Source organism: Elgaria multicarinata, chromosome 5 (assembly GCF_023053635.1).
Source record: "Elgaria multicarinata webbii isolate HBS135686 ecotype San Diego chromosome 5, rElgMul1.1.pri, whole genome shotgun sequence".
NCBI classification, from domain to species: domain Eukaryota; kingdom Metazoa; phylum Chordata; class Lepidosauria; order Squamata; family Anguidae; genus Elgaria; species Elgaria multicarinata.
In genome coordinates, this window is record NC_086175.1 from 94,583,777 (window position 1) to 94,608,472 (window position 24,696).

General features: G+C 40.4%; 1 protein-coding gene across 4 annotated transcripts in view; it reads right to left on the reverse strand.

Moving 5' to 3' along the window:
* The window catches only part of PHLDB2 (pleckstrin homology like domain family B member 2), a 97,088-nt gene extending 74,530 nt beyond the window's left edge, over positions 1-22,558 (reverse strand). For all 4 annotated transcript variants that reach the window (XM_063126842.1, XM_063126840.1, XM_063126839.1 and 1 more), the window contains exons 1-2: positions 22,473-22,558; positions 4,717-4,826 (exon numbers count right to left, since the gene is read on the reverse strand). In XM_063126842.1, coding sequence (XP_062982912.1) covers positions 4,717-4,762 — 46 coding nt within the window. In that variant the 5' untranslated portion in view covers positions 4,763-4,826; positions 22,473-22,558. The remainder of the gene's footprint in view (positions 1-4,716; positions 4,827-22,472) is intronic.
* Positions 22,559-24,696: the final 2,138 nt, after the last annotated feature.

The window sequence follows — 24,696 nt, forward strand, 5'->3', positions numbered from 1 at the left end:
TTAGAAAACTCATATAACCTGAAAACCATCATGACTTTCTAGCAACGATGATAATAGTGATGATTACTTTCAGCAAATATGTTTCAAAGCACTTCATAAAAATGACTAAGCCTTCAAATAACCATCTTATAAGAAAGGAATCAAGGAGGGCAGGTAGGTCAGTAGAAATAAAATCTACATCAGTCCTGCGTAACTTGTGACTCCACCAAATCAGAGAAATAAGGTGGCCCATTAGGGGCTCATTAATGTCCTGTTTTAGCTGCCTGCCTGAGATTGAAAAGATGGGGGAATGGGCAGGGGAGGGGAGGGGGACACAGAGTCAAGAACTTGACTGGCCACAGTACACATGTGGTGGGCTGCAAATGACTTGTTGGGTCACAACCAATATAGGCCTAACCTCTAAGTTAACCCTGAGTTTCTTCATTTATATCCTCTCTCCAAATAATATCCCTCACATCTTGCCGCCCAATAAGAGATAGCTGTACCTGGAAATACTGACAAGGTAATACTACATTCAGGTTACTGCATTCATTGCTTACAATCTGTGTGCCTATTCCAAAGCTGTCTGGATTGAATGGGAGACTTAAGATACTTCCAGACAAGGCTTTTATTGCACTTTCCTCCTGGCTCATTCAAGGATTTGCGTGGGATCCAGATGACATCTTCCACTCCTGGCCCCACAGTGTTTTACCATGGCTTCTTTTGCCTTTTTTCTTAAAGTAGAAAATCCATTAAGTAAGCAAAGATGGAATAGCTGCACAATGCCTTCTCCTTAGTAACACTAGGAGCACTCTGGCTGGATCTACACTACTGCTTTAAAGTGCTTTATAACAGTTTTGAAAATGGTATATGAAGTGTGTCCTGGGCCCCAACTGTTGTCAAAATTGTTCTAAAGCACTTTGAAGCAGTAGTGTAGATCCTGCCTTTGTCTGGAAGCAGTTGACTTCGAACAAAACCTATGTTAAAAACTAAATTTAAAACCATTGTCCATTGCCCTTGTTTAAAACTGTTTCACTTCCAACCAAAATACAATCATGAAAAAGTATTTTATTTTCCACCTGCTTGCCAAAAAGCACACTCCAACTTGAGCTCTCAGAATTTCTCATACTAATGGGATGTCATTTCTAATAAATGGCACAGCAAGAAGAATGTAGTTTATTCTTGTTTTTATTATGGTTGATAGCAGTTACTTCAAGAAAAATACAGAATTTGGAAGGTCTGAGATAATTCACAAAATCCCAGGCAATCACAGAAATCACAATTGGGCTAACATCCTAAACACACTTACCTGGGGAAAAATCTCATTGAAATAAGTTGGACTTACGTAGTAGCAAACATGCCTAAGAACTAAATGTAAGCCATGAGAACAGCTTAACAGTGCACTCTTGTGCATATATACTCAAAAATATGTCCCACTGAGTTCAATGGAAATGACTCCCAGATAAATGGGTACAGGACTGTAGTTTCGAGGCAGACTTTCCCAACTTGGTGTCTTCCAAATGTGAAATTTCACATCAACCTGGAGGGAGGCTTTAAAAAAGAAAAAAAAATGTCTTTGTTGGAAGTTTCCAACAAAGACTTTTTTTTTCTTTTTTAAAGCCTCCCTCCTCTTATCAGCCGGGTTGATGTGAAATTTCAGGCCAAAAACAGGAAGGGGAAAGCTTAAACCCCCTTCAGAGTGCCACAGTCCTGATCTGTATTGGTGTCACACACACTTACATTAAAGTTAATAATCCATGCATGACTGGACAAAAGTGTAGTTTGGCCCACAGACAAAAGGAACTAGGTTTGCAAGAATTTAACAAAAAATAAATCGTTCTTTTCTTCAAAGCTACATACATCACATTTTAGATTTTATCACTGGTGATGCAGAAGACTATTAATATGCAACAGGGAGAAGAAGCATATGGAAAATATTACACATTGGCAAGAATTTTCCATTACTCCACCCAACACGCACAAGAACAATTTGATTCAATTGCTAGAGTCACTATCTGTAGCTTCACATATTAACCCAAGATTCTTCACAACACACCCTTTCATGCATCACTTTAATGCATAAAACTGCAGCAGGATAGGTTTCCCATCTGGACATTAAGGATCATAGCAATTATTAACAAGATGCCAATAACCAAGGAAATCACTGGCCCTTCGTGATCACTGCAGACTTAATTTTTGCCAAATTTGCTAGCTTCCTATAGCAAACCTAGCAAGAACTTGTAAAGCTTCTTGAAATGGAAACTCTTTCCCTAGGTGGATGGTGAAACACATGCTCAGAAGCACTCTTTATTGTTTCTTCATTTGTCTAGGGCTGAACCTAGATACTCAAAATAAATTTATGGGGCTAATCTCTGGTTCTGATTAAGCCTGTGGAATTTTAAAGAACATTTAGGAACACGTAAAAACATAAGAAGTACCACGCTGCAACAGACCAAGGCTCCTGGTAGTCCAGCACTCGGTTCACACAGTGGCCAACCAGGTATTGATCAGGAACCCACAAGCAGGACATGGGTGCAACAGCATATTCTGATTACAAGGAGACTGAACACAAGGATTAGGCCTGTGGGCTTGAGGTTCACTGATTTAAAGGTTCTTAAATTGAATATGCTTGGTTTCCATTCTTAATAGATAAAAAAGTCTTCCCTAGCTAAATAAATCCTCAATGACTGGCTTTGTGTGATCACGGAGGTAAAATAAGCCATATTTTCCCTCCATGATCTTGTGAAGCTGGTCAACTTACTATTGTAGAGTTCCGTCGGGCCAGCTCAGCAATGACCCCTTTGTAAATACATGTTCTCCTTCTGTCAATTTTATTAATGGTGCAGCAGGATTACTTAACTCTCGTTTATTCAGTCTCCCTCTGACTATAGTTACTTGATTGAAATTTGTTTCAGCTTTGCATTTTTGCGAAATCGGATAGACAAATATTCTCTTTCTTTGTAATGCAAAATGGTTTTTCTGTAGTAATTTAATTTGTATTTAATGTAGAAATATTTTTTTAAAAAAAATCTTGTGAATCTGGTCAATATCATTTCCTTCAGACCAGATTTCCCTAAACAACAACCCAACCAATTCCTCAGAAATAGGAACAAAGGTTTTGACTCGGTTTGCACATCACAAGAAGTCACCTTGGGTTAATTAACCTGCAGGACTCTGAGCTGCATGCCGACCATTTTTTTGGAATATGCAAGCCATGATTAGTGCCATGATTAGGGGGCATGATGCTGCTCCCCACTCATGTGTTCACTTGAACACATGGAAGAGATTTTATATGAACTGTTTTCTTACAGAGACTGAATCCTGTATGAAGCAGATCTTACTACATGGGAATGATTAATCTCTTCATCAGAAAAAGAGAAGAGAGAAAGCATAAAGGCAAAATATGTTATTTCTTACTAACTGGTAGTAGGGTAGATTTTCCCTATCTCATCTTATTGATATATCCAGATTTATTTTTAAGTAAAGATGTTTAAGCTGTTTATGATATTGGGTTTCTCCTGCTGAATGACGACTTCTGAAATGGTTTTATTGGCACTTCCAACTCCGTACGCATGAAACACTTTGTTTTCATAGGTGGGAGAAGAACGTTCTCCAGCTGAAGGTCAGTGAGAGTTTAAATTGATTAACTTTCACTGGAAAGTGCCTTCCTCATCTGTATGTATACACGTATTTGCTAGTTAAAGCTATACTCAAACACTGTCTTTTCCTACTTGTTTGGTTTCTTAAAATAGGCAGATAATTGGAAACTCAGCATTATTTAACTGACAGCCAACAAAATGAAGCTGATTCTTGCATAAAATGCATTCAGTTTTTATAGTCTACAAAAGCTGCAATAATCTCTCTCTATAAAAGACTAAATCAATGTGTGGCACATAGCAACGCATGTCACACTGGAGGTTCCAAGTTAAGAACTTTGTGTTGCTCAACAACAGGATAAATAAACATTGCTGGGAGTGGGAGGGAGCAGCTGGGAGGGAGTGGGATAGAGAGGCTGGGAGGGAGAGGGGGAGTGGCTGGGGGGAGCCCAGAAAGGAAGCCGAGTGGGGGAGCCCAGAGAGGAGGCTGGGTGGCTCGCTGGTGCGCATGGAAGCCTCAAGTAAGTCCCGTGGGTCTGTGGCTGGGAGAGAGCAAGGGGGGAACAGCTAGGAGGGAGAGGGGGTAGCAGCAGCATTGAAACAGCAGCTGGGAGTAACTTCTGGAGAATGGGGGAGTGGTTAGGAGAGAGCAGGCAGAGTGGCTGGTAGAAGGGGAGCCCAGAGAGGAGGCCAGGGCATTGGGGCCTCAGATAAGTCCTGCGGATCAGTGGGTAGGTGAGCGGGGTGGAGTGGCTGGCTAGGGAGTAGGGGAAAGCAGCTGGAAGGAAGCAGTGGGAAGCGGCTCAGAGGGGGGATTCCAATGCACTCCCAGTTGGCCTTGCACCCGGCTTTTCCAAGCGCCCACAGAAAAGCTGGAAAAGTATGGAAAAGTATAATACAGGGGGAGGGGGGATACTAGCGCAGATGCTCTCTGTGCGAGTCAAGCTAGCCTTAAATATTCTTAGTAGAAGTAGGCTTCCTTGAACACAGTGGGACTTATTTCTGAGGAAATGTGTATGGGCTTGTCCTGTGAATTACTAAAGTTATTTTAATTACACCACAGACTTGGACATAGAAATAGTTACAGAACCATCAGATGTTAAGGTAGCATTCCCATAAATATAAATAACGTATCTTATACCTGTCGCAAGACTCTGGTAGGCAGGATTAGTCCTGTTTGACATCATGTTGTTTGCCAGAAGAGACAGAGGATTATACCCAAGTGAGACAGAACCATGTAAATTTTGTCACCTGAAAACAAAACATTGTTTTATTAAACTGTTGAAAGTAATGTTAGGAAATGCTTTGAAAACATACATTGACTTTATCTATTTATCTAAAACATTTAGTCCTGCATTTAGAACTAAAACAAATTACAACACAGCTTATAAATTTAAAATCCAAATACACATTAAAACAATAACCAAAACAAACAAACAGAACCCCACTAAACAAACAGCAGAACAGAAGCAAAATCTAATAACTAATTACCTTAAACAGGGTGAGAGGGGGCCACCATAAAGCCAACTAAAGGAATAGATGAACTTTATGGTGTTCTTCTCTCCAGCAAAGGAGATCGTTACCTTGTAGTGGTGCTGGAGCTTGAACACCTCAAGGATGCCATGAGCTAAACCGTGAAGGGACACCCAAGATGGGAAGGTCATGGTAGAGGGGTCAGACTAAATACAATCCCTGGGGAAGGTAATGGCAACCCACCCCAGTATTCTTGCCGTGAAAACTAAATGGATAGTACAACCAGAGATATGTCAATATACCATCGGAAGATGGGACCCCCAGGTCGGAAGATGGTCAAAATGCTACTGGGGAGGAACAGAGGATAAGTTCAACTAGCCCCAGATGTGATGACGCAGCTAGCTCAAAGCCGAAAGGACGGCTAGCGGCTGACAGTGCTGGTGGTGAACGACGAATCCGATGTTCTAAAGATCAACACACCATAGGAACCTGGAATGTAAGATCTATGAGCCAGGGCAAATTGGATGTGGTTATTGGTGAGATGTCAAGATTAAATATAGATATATTGGGTGTCAGTGAACTGAAATGGACTGGAATGGGCCACTTCACATCAGATCACCACCAGATCTACTACTGTGGACAAGAAGATCACAGAAGAAATGGAGTAGCCTTCATAATTAATAATAAAGTGGCTAAAGCAGTGCTTGGATACAATCCAAAAAATGATAGAATGATCTCAATTCGAATTCAGGGTAAGCCATTTAACATCACAGTGATCCAAATATATGCCCCAACAACAGATGCTGAAGAAGTAGAAGTAGATCCGTTCTATGAGGATCTGCAGCACCTACTGGATAATACACCAAAAAGAGATGTTATTTTCGTTACAGGAGACTGGAACGCTAAGGTGGGCAGTCAAATGACATCTGGAATTACAGGTAAGCATGGTCTAGGAGAACAAAATGAAGCGGGACATAGGCTGATAGAATTCTGCCAGGACAACTCACTGTGCATAACAAACACTCTCTTCCAACAACCAAAAAGACGGCTTTATACATGGACTTCATCAGATGGCCGACACCAAAATCAGATTGACTACATCCTTTGCAGCCCAAGGTGGCGGACATCTATACAGACGGTAAAAACAAGACCTGGAGCTGACTGTAGTTCAGATCACGAACTTCTTATTGCACAATTTAGAATCAAACTAAAGAGAATAGGGAAGACCCACAGATCAGTTAGATATGAGCTCACTAACATTCCTAATGAATATGCAGTGGAAGTGAAGAATAGATTTAAGGGACTAGATTTAGTAGATAGGGTCCCGGAAGAACTATGGACAGAAGTTCGCAACATTGTCCAAGAGGTGGCAACAAAAAACGTCCCAAAGAAAAAGAAAACCAAGAAGGCAAGGTGGCTGTCTGCTGAGACACTGGAAGTAGCCCAAGAAAGAAGGAAAGCAAAAGGCAACAGTGATAGGGGGAGATATGTCCAATTAAATGCAAAATTCCAGAGGTTAGCCAGAAGAGATAAGGAATTATTTTTAAACAAGCAATGTGTGGAAGTGGAAGAAGACAATAGAATAGGAAAGACAAGAGACCTCTTCCAGAAAATTAGCAACATCAGAGGTAAATTCCAGGCAAAAATGGGTATGATCAAAAACAAAGATGGCAAGGACCTAACAGAAACAGAAGAGATCAAGAAAAGGTGGCAAGAATATATGGAAAAACTGTATAGGAAGGATAATAATATTGGGGATAGCTCAGACGTTGTGGTCAGTGAGTTAGAGCCAGACATCCTGAAGAGTGAGGTTGAATGGGCCTTAAGAAGCATTGCTAATAACAAGGCAGCAGGAGACGACGGTATCCCAGCTGAACTGTTTAAAATATTGCAAGATGATGCTGTCAAGGTGATGCATGCCATATGCCAGCAAATTTGGAAAACACAAGAATGGCCATCAGACTGGAAAAAATCAACTTATATCCTCATACCAAAAAAGGGAAACACTAAAGAATGTTCCAACTATCGTACAGTGGCACTTATTTCACATGCAAGCAAGGTAATGCTCAAGATCCTGCAAGGTAGACTCCAGCAATTCATGGAGCGAGAATTGCCAGATGTACAAGCTGGGTTTAGAAAAGGCAGAGGAACTAGAGACCAAATTGCCAATATCCGCTGGATAATGGAGAAAGCCAGGGAGTTCCAGAAAAACATCTATTTCTGTTTTATTGACTATTCTAAAGCCTTTGACTGTGTGGATCATAACAAACTGTGGCAAGTTCTTGGTGGTATGGGGATACCAAGTCATCTTGTCTGCCTCCTGAGGAATCTGTATAACGATCAAGTAGCAATGGTAAGAACAGACCACGGAACAATGGACTGGTTTAAGATTGGGAAAGGAGTACGGCATGGTTGTATACTCTCACCTTACCTATTCAACTTGTATGCAGAACACATCCTGCGACGTGCTGGGCTGGACGAATCCAAGGCTGGAGTTAAAATCGCAGGAAGAAACATTAACAATCTCAGATATGCAGATGACACCACATTGATGGCTGAAAGCGAGGAGGAGCTGAGGAGCCTTATGACAAAGGTGAAAGAAGAAAGTGCAAAAGCTGGGTTGCAGTTAAACCTAAAAAAAAACCAAGATTATGGCAACCAGCTTGATTGATAACTGGCAAATAGAGGGAGAAAACGTGGAGGCAGTGACAGACTTTGTATTTCTGGGCGCAAAGATTACTGCAGACGCTGACTGCAGCCAGGAAATCAGAAGACGTTTACTTCTTGGGAGGAGAGCAATGACAAATCTTGATAAAATAGTTAAGAGCTGAGACACCACACTGACAACAAAGGTCCGCATAGTTAAAGCAATGGTATTACCCATAGTAACCTATGGCTGCGAGAGCTGGACCATAAGGAAAGCTGAGCGAAGGAAGATAGATGCTTTTGAACTGCGGTGTTGGAGGAAAATTCTGAGAGTGCCTTGGACTGCAAGAAGATCAAACCAGTCCATACTCCAGGAAATAAAGCCAGACTGCTCACTTGAGGGAATGGTATTAAAGGCAAAACTGAAGTACTTTGGCCACATAATGAGAAGTCAGGATACCCTGGAGAAGCGGCTGATGCTAGGGAAAGTGGAAGGCAAAAGGAAGAGGGGCCGACCAAGGGCAAGATGGATGGATGATATTCTGGAGGTGACAGACTTGACCTTGGGGGAGCTAGGGGTGGCGACAGCCGACAGAAAGCTCTGGCGTGGGCTGGTCCATGAAGTCACGAAGAGTCGGAAGCGACTGAACGAATAAACAACAACATGGTGTTCTTCTAGGATTTAGGAAGAAAGTAAATATCCCGATGTTTTGGACTTCGACTCCAGGCATTCTTGGCCATTGCCCATGTTGGCAGGGGCTTCTAGGAGGGGAAGTTGAAAACACCTAGAGATCTCCCTTCTGCCTACCCGTTGTATTTGGTTCCTCTCACTGAAATGAATGAAGTCCCTGAAGGTGGTGGAATTCCTTCTGTGCATTACTGCACTTCCCACACATGGAAGAGAGAATAGGATTAGGAGAGCTTTCCAAACAAGTCAATGTTGGCTGTGGATGGTGGAAGTTGTAGTACAACACTCCTAGAGAGCACCAGGTAGGGCAAAGCTGGATTAGAGTGTATATTGCTACAGTGTATTTTTCACTCAATTTCGCCCATCATTAACTGATCTCTCTTTTAATGTATTTATTCTTCTACTTAGTCTGTCCCATCCAAAAAAGCACATGCCAGAATAAAAATAAACATAATTTGAAAGCATAACAGATTCTAAAAGCTCCACACAAGTATCCCCTAATAGAGGTTAACATAGGCAAAGAGCAGCCAGTCCAAACATCTTTTATATGATCCTTCCAAAAGATGCTTCAGTGTGGACTGAAAGACTGGAAAGAAAACACACAATCATTAGGCAGGATCATAATGTGAGAGAGCGAGAGCGAGAAAGTGCTCATATTTATTTTCATCACTACATTTAGTCGGCATGCCACACACAGGCAACCAATCTCCAGACACGCGTTATTCAAGTATCATAAAAATATTTTTTATCTCAGCAAGGTGCCTTGTGTGCAGATTTTAAGACAGAAATGTTTGAAGAACATTCAAGAAAGATCAAAGGGGCAATAGAAATGTTATTCATGTAAGAAAATGGGAACAAAGTTTAATTCCAACAGCTCTGCCTTCATGAACAATCCTTCATCAAAACAAATGCATGAGCCAAGTTATAGAAAACAAAGTGGGAGAATTATTTGTACTTGATGTTTCTAAGGGAATTATACTAAAAGGAAAATAAGGATATATATTTTTTAAAAAATCCAAGCTTACAGTTTTCACTACCTTATATGAAGAAATATTTAAATCTCTACCAACCTAGGAATAAGCTAAAATAAACATGTCAAGCATCAGATCACTTCTTGTGTGATCCTGAAGAACATCAACATTTGTTTTTATTTTTTATTTTTTTGGTAAAACTTTATATTATATTACACTTGCTGTTGCGAATGAGGCAAAGGCCATGTTCAGATGTAATGCTACACCATGCTTTAGGTCCTATTACATGAATGAGCCTAGCTTTCCGCAGGTTTTATCATTTGATACTGAAATTTACTGTTCGTTTTCATAAGCCACCTGGGTCTTAGAAGGTGGCTAAAAATATACTAAATAAAGAGGCTTTAATATTGTTTTTAATGTTCTAAAGTGTTTTTTATTGTTGGATTGTTATGTTTTATGGCACTGACAGGTTTTTTAAATTTTTGATTTGTTGTACACTGCCTTGGTAACCTTTGTGAAAAGGCAGTCTAAAAATAATAGATAAATCCTATATAAGAATATGGTAGTGTAAGCTTTATTACTCGAGATCTACCAGATAGTTTTTGTTCATTTTTTGTTTTAGCTTGAGCTATGTAGACGTGCAGAACACTCTGAAACCTTGAAAATGTTCAGAGCTTGAGCTTTGGGCATCTTGGGAAGGGAGAAGGGATGAGGCAACGGGGAGGTTATTGCATATGCCTCACACTGTGCATGTACTGTAGCATGTGACATAGTGTTTCTGCACGAGTCATAATGCTGTGGGCTCTTAGAGTCCTGGGCCAATGAAAGACCAGGCACAGAATGTTGGGAAAGGGACTGAATAAAAGTCAGTTGGTGATAGACAAAGAGGAGCTAAGGAGAAAGAGCTGAAAGGACACAAGAGATAAGAGAAAGAAAAATGTTACATCACATATTTTCAACCTCAGACTTCAAGAAATAATAAACAAACTTTTTAAAAAAAGAACAAGGAAACTGGCCAAAAATATTTTTATCCAACCATTATCGGACTACCAGCTCCCCATGGCAACATGGGATTTGCACTAGTAAATAGACAGGAGCTGATACCAGCCAAGTAGGCACTACTGAGCTTGATCGACCAATGGTGATATTTATTATTTATTTATTTTATTACATTTATATACCGCCCCCCAGCTGAAGCTCTCTGGGCAGTTTACAACAATTAAAAATAGTAAACATTAAAAGTATACAAAATTTTTTAAAAACATAAAAACAGTATAAAAACAACAACAGTATCCATTTAAATGGATACGACTTGGTAAGAAGCTTCCTGTGATATTCCAGGTTGATAGGAGTATCAAAAGGTGTTTTGAAGTAGACTTAAATTCCAACTTTTCTTCTTCAAGCAGTAAAGCAGTTCATAGAAACAAGTCCCACCAAACCCAGTGGGATTTATGTCTAAGTAAATATGCATAAAATGAGTATGTTAATATTACTGGTCTTGGAAGGACAGATGGCCAGGAGAACATTTGACCAGTTTTGTCTAGTGCCCCAGCTACACCATTTGTTGGGAAAGAAAGATCTGGCCACAGCGATTCACAGGCCAGCAGACTGATGCATCCACATCAGGCAGTGGGGAAGCGTTTTGTAATGCTCCCACCCCATCCCTATGTGCCTTTAGAGCCCACCATTTCCAGCTGCCTTCCCATTATGGAACTTACCACTGCAGGAGAGCAGGAGGCAGGGTTCTCCGTAGTAGCCATCCTTTCTCCCATTGCATCCCCCCCGCCCCGCTTCCCCTTACTGCAGCCACAACTGAGAGAGATTGGCCAAATCCTCACAAGAGCACAATCTCTTGGGACCACATCTTGGAACAACAACTTCACTGGCTTCCGCTTTGTTTGCGGACACAATTCAATGTGCTGGTTTTGACTTCCAAAGACCAACAGAATGAAATACGGGTATCCGGGGTTAAAATGGAAAATAAAACTAACCTTATTAATATATTGTAATTACTACCTTATATCATTTGCACAAACAGGATTCTCTACATACTTTTCTGTGGTGCTTTTCGTTACTTTAGGTGCACCATCATCATCTTTAAATAAAATGTCAACAAACCCATGTTTTTCTTGTGCTAACTTCTCAAATACCATTTACCTAATTTGATAATGCAAAATCTCCATTCCAACATAGAACAGCGTGCGTTTTTGCAAAATATTTTGCACTGGAAACATTCATACCTTTGCCCACTGACACTGACTGAATCATTGTGTTAACCTAATTTGTTACTCTAGGTTTATATTCAAACAAAATGAAGATGCATAACAAGGTCTAAAGCTACCTTGCTGGTAATATGATCACCACGTTGCAAAATTTCTCCCATAAAAAAAAGTTTTGAGCAGCCAAAATATTCTAACAGTTGCGATGAAGTAGTAACAACAGTGATATAGGATCACACAGGTACAAGTTTATTTTGTGCCAATTTATTTATTTGATTTGTACCCACTTTTCTACAAAAAAAAATGGCATTCAACTTGCTCAACATTTTAAAGAGTATCTCCTTTCACTGGGGATGCCTGCAGTAAACAAAACTCCTTACTTCTGCACATTCATAGGGAACTCCAGCGAAGAGTATTTTCCAAAACAATGAGCAAGCTGGCACAAAATAAACTGACACCTATGTGATCCTGTATCAGATTTCTTATTTTTGGGCTACTTTTGCTGCCTCCTTGTTGTTGGCTGTGTAATGTTGAAGACAGCAAGATGTCTCATGTTAGTAGTCATTACGTTTAAAAGTCAGGGTATCATTTCATATAGCATTTACTATTAAAGCTTTCCTACACAATAGTCCAGATAGAGACCTGCACAGTAAACCCCCTATAATGAAGACTTTCTTTCTTTCATTTTTTCTCTACCATTTTGTTCCAATGTTTCCTTTGATTGACAAGGACCTCTCAACTGAAATCAGAATAGAAATAAAACTGCAAAGTTCTAACTCATTAAGAATTCATCATTGCCTGCTGAAAACCCCCCCCAGCTATCTCCATGTACCCCCAAACTAGATCATTACTGTTAGAAGCTCATAAGACATCATAATTGAGCTTATTTAAGGCAGACAGCTATATGAATCTGCCACAAAGCTTTTGCTTACATATAGGAGAAGCACAGATAGCATAAGATGGCTACAAGATGAGATAGCTAGCTTAGAGAACCAAAGATTTGTTCTGAGGTCCTAATTTCTGTCAGAGTAAATTTTTGGAAGTACTTGCTTGACTAGTAGAGTCAATTTGACTTTACTATAGAAGAAAAGTTTAAGAAAGAAGTTTGTGGTTGATGTTCTTTTTTTAGATATGTTGCCAGGGTATAGAGACAGGATGTTTAAGAAGAAATTGGGGATGTTCTGAGTTTCTCTGGAATTAGCTGCCAGTAATGTCATTTTTTAGAAGGAGGCACTTAGGTTTAGAGTAAGAGGCTTAGATAACACTAGAATACCTTATAATAACTAATAAGTAAGCTAGAATATTTCTTCTTGGAGATAAGGGAGAGGACAGATACTCTGCCGGCACATTTGTTGTAAGTCTGAGGGCACAATCGTATGAAGATAGGCATCAACCTCCAAACAAGGAGGCTGTGGAGTATCCAATGCAGGGTGGCTGGAGCACGGAGGCGATCTTTGCCTTCACTCTCCAGCAGCCCTGTATTTTTGATAGATGGGCAATTTCACTCATCTAGCAGTGGTGCTTTGGAGGGTAAGGGAAGGAGGCTGGGGCAGCCAGAGGAAACATTGTATGGTTGTGGATGCTAGAAACACACTGGCTCTGAGGGGGGAGTAAGGTTTCTGGGCTCTGAGATCAGAGCCCTGTTTCCAACCTCGGAGCCCAGAAACCAAACAATCCCATGTCCACCCCACCCCACTGTCTAGGTGGACATAGAATTGCTCCCTAACTCTTTTCTTTCTATTCCTACATGAAGTATGAAAAGTGTGTGTGAATTATTATTATTTATATAGCACCATCAATGTACATGGTGCTGTACAGAGTAAAACAATAAATAGCAGGACGCTGCCGCATAGGCTTACATTCTAATAAAGTCATAATAAAACAATAAGGAGGGGAAGAGAATGCACCAAACAGGCAGTATAAGAGTCAGAACAAAATCAAGTTTTAAAAGCTTTAGGGAAAAGAAAAGTTTTTAGCTGAGCTTTAAAAGCTGCGATTGAACTTGTAGTTCTCAAATGTTCTGGAAGAGTGTTCCAGGCGTAAGGGGCAGCCGAAGAAAATGGACGAAGCCGAGCAAGGGAAGTAGAGACCCTTGGGCAGGTGAGAAACATGGCATCAGAGGAGCGAAGAGCACGAGCGGGGCAATAGTGTGAGATGAGAGAGGAAAGATAGGAAGGAGCTAGACAGTGAAAAGCTTTGTAGGTCAACAGGAGAAGTTTATATTGGATTCTGAAGTGAATTGGAAGCCTAATAAAAGCATTCTATTATATTTTAAACTGTTGTCTGTGTGTGAGTGAATCAGTACATCTCAGCATCAATGCAGTCACTTCTCTTAGTCCACACCAAATTTTAGCAGACAGGAACCTGTCATAAATTTTAAACTGAAGGTTTGTAAAAAACAAAAAAAAAAACTGTCTTGTACCAACTTTCCCAACATTGCTATTGTAGATTTCAACATAGATTTACAACCTTAAGGTGCAATCCTATGCATGTTTAGACAGAAAATGTCCTACAATTCCCAGCACTCCCCAGCCAGCCAGGGAGTTGTAGGACTTTTTCCTGTCTAAACATGCATAGGACTGCACCCTTAAGTAAGGTAAAAGTTAAGATATTCTGGTAATATTTTAAAACAAGTTACATTTATCCTCTCTGTGTACAAACATGTGAGTACGGAAACCATCTCTGCTATGCTATAAAAACAGGCCATAGTTTTAATTCATTCAGAAATTATTTTTGCATATATCTCAAAATAATGGGGGAGGAAGGGGAAGAGATAATCTTATCTTATTTTAAACTGCCTAAGGGCAGTTTATAAACATCCTGTGCGTGTTTAGACAGAAAATAATGACTGGTTGGGGAATGCTAGGAGTTATAGGCCTTTTACCATCAACAATGCATAGGATTGAGCCCTAAAATGACTAGGCTCTTCCATTTTTTAAAAAGTGGCAGAATAGTTTAAAGGAAGGAAAATCATAGTTAGAGGAAGATGGGGATTTGCTACAAAAATATCACAGACTAGGAAAATATAGCATCAATTAATAGAAATGTTGATATTAATACAAAGGGGTCTAAAGCTTGAATCCAAAAATGGCATGAGTAGAATGCACTTCCATTCCTGGGGCAGGGGAGGGGGCAATTATCAATTTCTGCCACAGACCCCACATCATGCCATTCTACCCAGGGGGTGCCCAAGTCCAAGCATCATATTTTGGAGGTGGAGGGGGGACCACAGAGGAAAGGAGAATCAGAAAAAGTATGTTTCATCAACAGAGTTCTGCTCCATTCATGGACAGGGAATTAGGGCCCAAGTTTCGCTCTTAATTCATGTTCAGGGATAAGCATTAACCAGATGTTTTGGACTACAACCCCCATAATTCCATGCTGGCTGGGGCTGGTCCAACACATTTGGAGGACATCTGGTTGCCTACCCCTGATGTAAAGCTGCTTTGTAACAGCAATCTACTGAAAGCTGACAAATTGCTATGAAGTTCTTCTCCTCTAAGCAAAGGTGGTGTAATAGAAGAAGACATGGAATATTTTGGTTAGAGGAAGCACCTTTCATCCCCCACCCCCCACTATCATGTTGAAGGGCCAGTTCCTCACTTTCTCTTTCAACAGGTGAGTCTAAAATGACACTTCATCATGTGTAACTTAGGGAACTCAACCTATCAATGGAAGAAGAGTTATGGCCCCTAACATACCTGCTCATACTGAACTTCATGCCCATCTCAAAGTCGGCATGTGCTTGATATTGTATTCTATAAAACTAGATTTCACTACATTTCTTTTACTTCTCTATAAGCTTTACCATCAGATAGAAAGCAAAGTATGGTATATTCATACCAGAACAGCAAAAAAAAAAAGTTAGTTAGTTAATTGCATCATGCCAAAAAGACCTGACAATGATGGAAAGGCCTAAACTTCCCATATGGAAAACATCTGAAAATTTCAAAAGTTCCATTGTAAGATCTGTTTCTGCTTTCAAATATGGGCTTAACGAATCACAGAATAGTTACACATCGTTTTGATATATTTACCATGCAAAAATAAATCTGTAAATCAGAATGATACATAAAGAACAAAGAATTCTCTTCTAAAGTTGTGGGGAACAGTAGAGGCAGGATCAGAGCCCAAAATTTGCAATCTAGAAAGTCACTTACTTTACAGAGATTCCAGTGGTTTTACTTTTGACTACTGCAAAACAAGTGGATTTGGGACTACAAATGCATGGTATGTTATATGATTTGCTTATTGTGAGATTGTGTTTTGACATATTGGACACCCACTATGTTCTCTGATGCTGATATATTACAAAATAAAGGACATCTTCTTAATAGGAGAGAAGTTGGATCCTACCTATTTTAGAACACATCTGTGTATCTATTTCAGATCTGAACACCAGAAAACTAATATTAAAACTTCGTCAGGTTCATAAAAAAACCATAGCACATATTTAAAGTAATTTGGGATTTCTCATGCAAATATGACTTATGATCAAAGAACATAGTAAACCTCTGGATTTTTCTTTATTATCATTGTATTATTATTGTTTCCAAAGCCTTCCAGGTTATAAAAATAAGGCTTTGTTGGATAAATGGACTTCAGAAAGGAAACAACAACAACAAAAGATAAGGTAAGTAATTCAAGGGCATATGCTTGGCTGCAAACATTTGGAATCCATCATCATTATTTAACACCTTATTCAACACTTACATAGTAAGATATTTTCATTCACATCTCTTCTTCCAAAGAAAGTATCCACAACACATGAGGCGTTGTATACTATTGTTTAACATTTATCAGCATTGTTTCCCATCATTCTCCAATATAGTTCCCATAACTCCATAGACTGGAAAATGACTGGAAAACGTTTCAGAATTTTAAGAACTTCAGATTCCAGGACTATGTTTTGCACACAGGGCTGAAGATAAATTAAAAATAAATTTGGTAAGTTATTCATCAAATTCTTAGGCATCAGTATCAAATGTGAGGGTGCCTAAACAAAATAGTACCTCAAGTTTCTCCAAACTGTACATAAAAGCTTGAAGTACAGCAGATACCAACAGAACCTTGCAGATTACTTATTATTATTATTATTATTATTATTATTATTTATTTATATAGCACCATCAATGTACATGGTGCTGTACAGAGTAAAACAGTAAATAGCAAGACTCTGCCGCATAGTAATCAGTGCGCTTTTGTAATGTTCGGATATTTTTATTTAAGAAGTAAAATTACATCTGTACCTATTATACATGTTAAACTCTCTAGTGGGGCTAGAGTTGCAGAGGTATTCTAGAAAGAACTATGGGCCCAAAGCTAGCAATACTAAATATTAGTTTAAAACACACACACACACAACTATCTATCTATCTATCACATTTGCCATTTGAAAGTATTGTTCTTGTAACACCACAGGTTTTCTGGTGTGGGAAAAAGCAAGCAGAGGAAATTCTTATGACTTTTTCTTTTCCTCAAAGGAAATCATGTGGAATACTGCAAAAGCAGCACCTTTTTAACAGAGTAACATTTATTTTGCTAATGATCTATCCTTTCGGTGACCACATGTACTGCAAATAGGAAAACCATATTTAATGTTATCTTTGCTGCCTTCAGGATTATTTCAAAATGAAAATGTTGGATAGGTATTGATGGCCACACTTTGTAGTAACACCTTCCTTTTTTTTCTTTCTATCTGTGTGTGTGTATACACATATAATTTTAGATAGATTAGACAGATTTAAAATATATTCATGAATGTCTATGGAAACTAAAATGCTCCCTTAATAATTTCTGAGTGTTATCATTTTTAATGTGTGATTTGAATCCATTTATTCTTATGTGTAGAGACAGTCCATTTTAGCCAACATAAATGGTTCAAGGCCACTGCTGCATATGAAGCCACTGATATCATGTTAAAAATTGTACAGGTGAAGGAACCTTTGATGGTATGTTGTCTGGTGATATTTGGTCCCATGATAGTGTCACCTAAGTAGATATGAAGGTAGAGTTGGCACTGGGTTTCTTCCAGAGGCTAGTTCTAAATTGATACAAATCAGACATTAACAGTGGTAACTGAAGTTAGTGGGGAACCATTTTACTCTCCCTGCACATTCAGAAATAACTTGGAAATTGCTATACTTAAGCAACATTTCCAAAAGGAGACTTTAGTGCAGTAGTCTTCAGAACAGGGACTCACTTTTAAGCCAAAGCCACATTTGGGGACATTTTACCATATATTTATACAGTGGTAGTGATGTTGTTGCAATTCACTTTAGGTCAGGCTGTACGTCCCAACACCAGGGGTGTCTCACTAGTGCGTTCCAATGCTATGAGGCTGCTGAGTTGGAATTCATACAGAGATTTGACACTTAAAATACTTTGGCTGAATGAGACTAGGAGTGGATAACTCACTACAGAAAGTAATTCTACCTCTCCAGGGTTTATGTAGATGATTAACCTTGTTTTGTGAATTCATGACCAGTTATGCTGGTGACTGATTTTGGTGGGGCTGTGAATCCAGTTTGCATTTCAGTCAGACCCAGCCAGAATTCTAAAGGAGCTATCCAAGGTGCTGAACCTATTTGGGAGTTACGGTTCAACACCTTGGATAGCTGTTTCTGACTAAAACCCAGAATGGATACCTACTCTAACTGCATCTTTTACTCTTTTCATTGAACTTTGCATTTGAATCTGCATTGTAATAAGTCAAACCTAACAATTGCATTAGTGGGCCTTCTGGCTTGCAAACTCAAGTGAATTCAAGAATATATAAGCCAACCCAAATAGCTCCAGGGCTTTTTATTTAACACTGTCTCTCTTTTTCCCTTCACAACTGGTATTTTTGTCCCCAGTTTCCAATGTCAATATCCCCTCCCCCCCACACACACATTTTGTAACTCACTGTCTCTATTTCCAGACTCCTCTTGATCACTTATCCTTAAGTTGTTTACTTGTGGATTCTGCTTCTCATACTTCTACCTTATATATCTGTCTCTTTTGAAGGCATCAGTGATATTTCTGGCTTGGACTTTGCTTTAAATCCAAGTAAGACTAGTATCTTCTAAATGTGTTGCAGCAAACACAAATGGGAGGCAGTCTAGGAGCCACAGACTGGGTTTGGACAACACAATAGTCAATGGTTGATTAAATAGTCCACGGTAGACTAAATAGTCCACCATTGACTATTGTGTCATCTGGTGAGCATTTTCCACACAAGAGTTGATTATTTCGCAGAAATAACCAGCACAAATAATTAACAGTGTGCAGAGTTGACTATCTGCACAACCTTTGATTATTGTGTCAGTTGACTATTTCGTGTGCCTACAGAGTTGTGAGGCAAGAGTGACAGAAACCCCTGGTGTTCTTGCCCAGCGGGGCTCTGTAAGGCATGTGTCACTCATCCCAGGAAGTGCTTCCCAGAACATGCATATGTATATGGATCCATTTTCAAGTACATTTTTTATTCCAATGAGATTTCCTGAGATCTTCCAAGTCTCTGTTCTGTGAAGAGATTTGATTAATTCTAGATGAGGCTTCTAATGAGCAACTCTCCTGCATTGTTCACAGCATAGAGCAGAGGTTTCAGATGGTGTCATCATCCACTGAACATAATTTATTTTCCTTTGATTTTTTAAGAAAAATCACCATAAATGCAATAGATTGCTCTGTTCAGAGACCAGATAGAGATGGACAAATCTGTCATTTTCAATTTATCTCCGTTCCTTATTTTTCCAGTCTTAAGTTTGTCCTTTGCACACACTTTCCCCTAAAATATGCATTTCATACACCTTTTTATTATTATTGAAGAACAGCATCACAACATTTGGAGAAATGTGAATACCTAAGGATAACTGCTTTTCAGTTAGCATATTGGTTTGGGAAGAGCAAACTAGGTAGGCTTGCAGTAAAATGTGAATCAAACAAATTTCTCCTCCCTCCAGCAAATGGTTTCATGTCTCAGTGGTTTAGTGGTTCAAAAAAATCAGAAGATAGTCAAATTGAACTTTGTAGCGGTCTGTACTGTTAGGACAAATAAGATCCCTTATAAAATAGAAGATGCATCAGTGTTAGCAAATTAGAATTAATGACACCCCACAATTATCACCTAGAAAGCAGAGCAAGTTGGAAGTATGCAAATGTTATCCACAGGTTGAAAGAATGCAACTGTATCTTTATTTTTGCAAACTGCGTTAGCTCAGAATATATCCTTTCTAAAGTAGGTTTTAGAGGTTACAACTCATTCTTTTATCTCTGCAAGCACTGAAAATAAATTCACTCATACAGCCTCCTTCCCTTTTGTTCTGCCTGAAATTGTTTATCGTAGAGGTAGTCATAAGATGGACCTGTATCTACTGGTAAATCTCTGGATGCTTTGCAGTAGATTGCAAAGATTGCCAAATGAATGTCAATAGCAGCAACAAAATGATTTCTCCCCCCTCCCCCCACAATTCTAAATTACACTCCTAAAAGAAGAAAGCTTGGGGTAAATAGCAATGGATTTGTGTGGGAAAGGACTGTGAGTTTCATTCAGTTTTGGTACTCAAAACAAACACAGGGCCCAGACTTCTTTAAGTGTATGTGCACCAGCCTCCAGCTGGTGGATCCAAAGGTTCTACTTTTAAAAACAAAAACAAAAATACTAGTATATCCCACAAGCCTGAAGTCTGTCCATCCCTGGCCTATAATATAATCAGCATTATATTCTTCCTACTGAGCAAGCTACTAAAAATTTAAGTTTTTCCTCACTTGAGAATATTTCTATATGATGAAAAAGCAGCTGCTATGCAATGGGGTTAGAATATTTAAAGGAGTTCATTCCAAGAACCAGGCACTCTTTCACCTCCCACATAGCTGAATCACAGTGGGACCCGAATTTAGCGGGTGGAAATGCTCTGTAACTTGCTTAGCATAATGGTTAACCTAGTTTTGCAAGTCAATTATTATGCTTGAATTCCATGCTCTGCTCACTGTAAGGTGACATGCTTCACAGATCAGTCAAACTTAAGCAAAGATACTGCTTAACACCACTATAACTTGCGTGCATAGGAATTCTACTCTGCAAAGTGTAGTCTTCATAATATTCTGTGAAGTAGGTTTGTATTTTACATATGGTGGGAGATTTACAACATACTATGGCAACTATGGGTGCTACCATAAGTGCTAACTACTAGCAGGTGCATGAATGCCCAATTTCTGCAGTTCTTGCACTGAAATGTCCATGCTATTTGAGCATCTCTCCAGCACAAGTTTTCCTTCAGACATTGTAGTGCAAGCTCAAAAAGCAGATACAATGCACTTGTGGGGAAACACTTACTGTTGAGATTTGAGTCTCCTAGATTCAAGTCAAACAATCTATCCAATGGAGCAATTGACCAGGTGGAGGAGTTTTATCCTTTTACCAACCTAATTATCAGTTCAAGATATTATACCTCATTTCCCCCCAAAATTATCTAAACAGATATATTGTGCCATATGGCTATGTGGGCATATTATACCACAAAGGGGGGAAATGTAAACAGTGGGGTCAACTGAGAATAGCACTCCATGAATCTGATGAGTCCACAATTACGTGCAACAATAAATCTGATAGCCTTTAAGGTGCCATAAGATGTGTGTGTGGTTGCTGTAACACACTAAGGGTACAATCCTATCAATGTTTAGGCAGAAATAAGTACTAAAACTTCCAGCATTCTCCAGCCAACATGACTGGCTGTGGGATGCTCTAAGTTGTAGGGCTTATTTCTGTTTAAATGTGCATAAGATTGCACCCTTACAGTTGTCCATTTAGAATCTATCTCCATCTTAAAGTTCATCATTTGTTTTATGCGATCTTAAGCAAACCCTCTAACTTTTTTCTGCACTCTCTTGACCACAACCAGTGTGCTTGTGCTCAAATTCAAGCAGTAAAATCACATCATTTACTTTTGCTTCCTGCAGACAAACTCGCTATGCTAAAGCATCACCAGACAGATCCAATTTTTGAACGCACAGATGCTGTGTTCGGGTTCCCAGAGGGTGAGACAATAGAGCAAAGAACGCTTTGTTTAGCAAGCTTTAAAAAGTTACAATCACTTGGGATAACATGCAAAAGAGAGAACAGGAGGAAATACTTTAAACCAAATAATAAAGTGAGTGAGAGGAAATTGCATAGTTGTGTTTGTGTTTTCATAAAATCGTTTTCAAGGCAAACACTAATCCCCCAGCTACAGCGGGTTCCTAACCGAAGCTCTCCTGAATGATTCTCAGAGGAAGGGAACAACAGTTTACATTAAGTCAACAGTACCTAGACTTCAAAAAAAAAAAAAAAAAAAAGCTGTGTTGCCCCTGTTTTCCAAGCAGAGACTCTAAATCTAATCTGAGCAACCCCTTTTAGCAGAAATGTGCAACGTTGAAAAGCAAATGCATCACGGACTGCTAAATAAAAGGGCAGCGAGATTTAATGCATGTAAAGCGACCAGTAAATCTTCACTCAGGAAAGACAAAACAAATCTGCCTGCCATTGAGATTAGAAGGGATCGGGGTGGGTGAGTAAGGATTGCTGAGAAGGCTGTGGGTTTTTCTTTTTCTTTTTTAAAGTAGGCTGCTTTCCTAGAGATGCCTTGCCTAAGTCTTCCCTACATTTCCCTCCTTTAAAAACCTAACTTCGGGGCAAAAGTTTAACATTCTCCCCAGGTTTTCTCCGGTTTCCGGACTCAAGAGGACACAGCCCATTCTCAAGCAGCGCCCCTTGCCCCACAACAAGCCTTCTGCGCCTTTCCCCTCACAGCTGTTCTCCCCATACAGCCCCTTTGCTCCCTGGTGTGTGTGCGCGCGCGCGCGCGCGTGTGTATGGAGGCGCTCCCAGGACAAAAGCAGCCTGTCCCAATTGCTGAACATGCAGCAGCCCCTCACTCACCTCCTCGCCCTCCTGCCTTTTGTGCATCCTTCTCCTTCCTCAGCCGTTCCACAGACTCCCTCGCGAGGACTTACAGGGCAGCAGCCCGCCCCTCCTTTTCTCCCCGGTCCGACAGGACCCCCCTCCCCCCTCTCCTCCTCCACGCACAGGCGAAGCAACAATCAGTCCCGCCCATCAGGGTATCCCACCTCCGTCCTCCATCAGAAGGAGCGCTACCACCCCTCCCAGCTACAATGGTTCGTTCCCTCAGGGACAAGGTTTAGAAGGCAGGACCGACGAGACGATCGGGAAGAGGGGAGGAAGCCAGGAAGAGTTTCTGAGCTCAGGAAAAAGTAATTAGGGCTGCAATTTACATCCAGTTTCCTGCTGGGAATAGTAAAGCCACACTAAATTCAAAGGGACAAGTACCCCGCCATAGGTGTGCGTTGTAACTACCCCCCCACCGCCGTGATCGCAGAACAAGGGGCTTGTGGCACTAACAGAGCTATTGTTGCATAAGCTTCCATGAACTTTGTCTGGCGTCTGAAGGACTTCAGCCCACGAAAGCATATCCCACACAGTAAACTGCAATCCTATATCTGCTTACCTGCTTCTAAGTAGGATTGCGTTAGTGTTTAAGGTGACAAGGTTCTTCCCGCACCCTCCCCCCTTTGTTTTGCGCTTGAAAAACGCAGCTTAGCCCCTAGAATACAGCTGGATGAGAATACAGTGCGAAATCCTCTCTTCAGACGTGAGGTCGGAAGCGAGTTTCAGCGACACGAGGCGAGGTTGTTTCTTTGCCAAAAGTCCGTGCGCCTAAAGTCCGTGCTGGTGCCACACTTCGGACCAGACACGACTGGCATCCTCGTCCACTAACCGAATTATATTTGTAAAGCATTGTAAAGAGGCAACCGATTTGCAGGCTGAACTGCTCGATGGTCATTTTTTTAAAAAAATAATAATAATACAAATCCCTTGCCAGAACTACTCCCGCTGACATCATGCGTGCAACTCTTCACCCGAGCAATGAACCCAGAGGGTTTTAGGAGTTGGTGAAATTGAGAAATTTCTCCGGTAAACTTTGCATAGCTTTTCTGCCAAGGGCAGGCTGCTGTCGGCGAACAACAAATAGTTATTCATCATGAGTCAGCTTCCTATCTGTGACATCAGCAAAAACAGAGCGAAAATTGGAAGAAGGAGCTCCAGAAGGCCTTGGGGAAGGGCGGGAGAGGGGGAGAAAACCCTTCCCCTAAGAAGGCTTACCTTCTTCCTCCTTCTGTCCAAAACTCGGGCTGGAGTCAGGCTCACAGGAAAAGGATGTCTGCAGGCGGCTCCACTCCCTCCCTCGTGAATCCAGCTGTGTTTATTTGCCCCTCTTTCACCGAGAATTGAAGACATTGTAGAGAGGGCTCCCTGAGGGAATGAGCCTAAAACTCAGGACTGGCTAATCCTTCAGTAGCACTTATTTAAGGAAAGGGTTGGCAGAAGTTCATCTCCTTAAAGTGCTTGCTATCTAAAGAAAATCACAACAGGCCCGGCTCTAACTTCCTACTAAGTCACAGGACATAAACAAGGAGAAGAGAGCTTGTTCCAGCCCTGTGTGACCTTACACGGGAATAGCTTAGTGCTTTTTCTGCTCTGTTATTTTATTATTCCTTTGGTCTCATTTGTCAGGACCAGTCTTCATATATGTGCCTCTGCAGTGAACAGACATCAGTGCTGGCCCAAGACATTTTGTTGCCTGATGCGAAGCGGAAAATGCACACACACCCAAACTGCACAAAACCTTACGCTGGTGACTTTATTTTGGTCCCTGAGGCAGACAACCTCACAAGCACTTCTCCCCCTTCCTGGCAGTAAATGTACACTCATAATAAATTTAATAACTTAACAATTTGTTGCTATTTCATGACCCCCCAAAACCTTCTGCATTACTCTGCCTAATTGAAGGGCAGGCCCTGACAGTCATAGAACAAAATGCCATAATCTCACCAGACAGCACATTTCATGTTCCTCCATCCCATTCAAACTAGAAATATGCTGTACAAAATTGTATGAGTAAAATATAGTCCTTTGTTAGGTCTGTGCCAGCATTGGCCAAATGTAACTCTATTAGTAAAGGAACAGGGTGCATGCAGGGACTGTTTGTGCCTAGGTAGGTTAGGTTAGGTAGCACTTCAGAAAAGTATTTCCTGGCAAGGACAAGCCTGAAATTGCCATGGTTTCTTGTTCTATTTTACCAGGT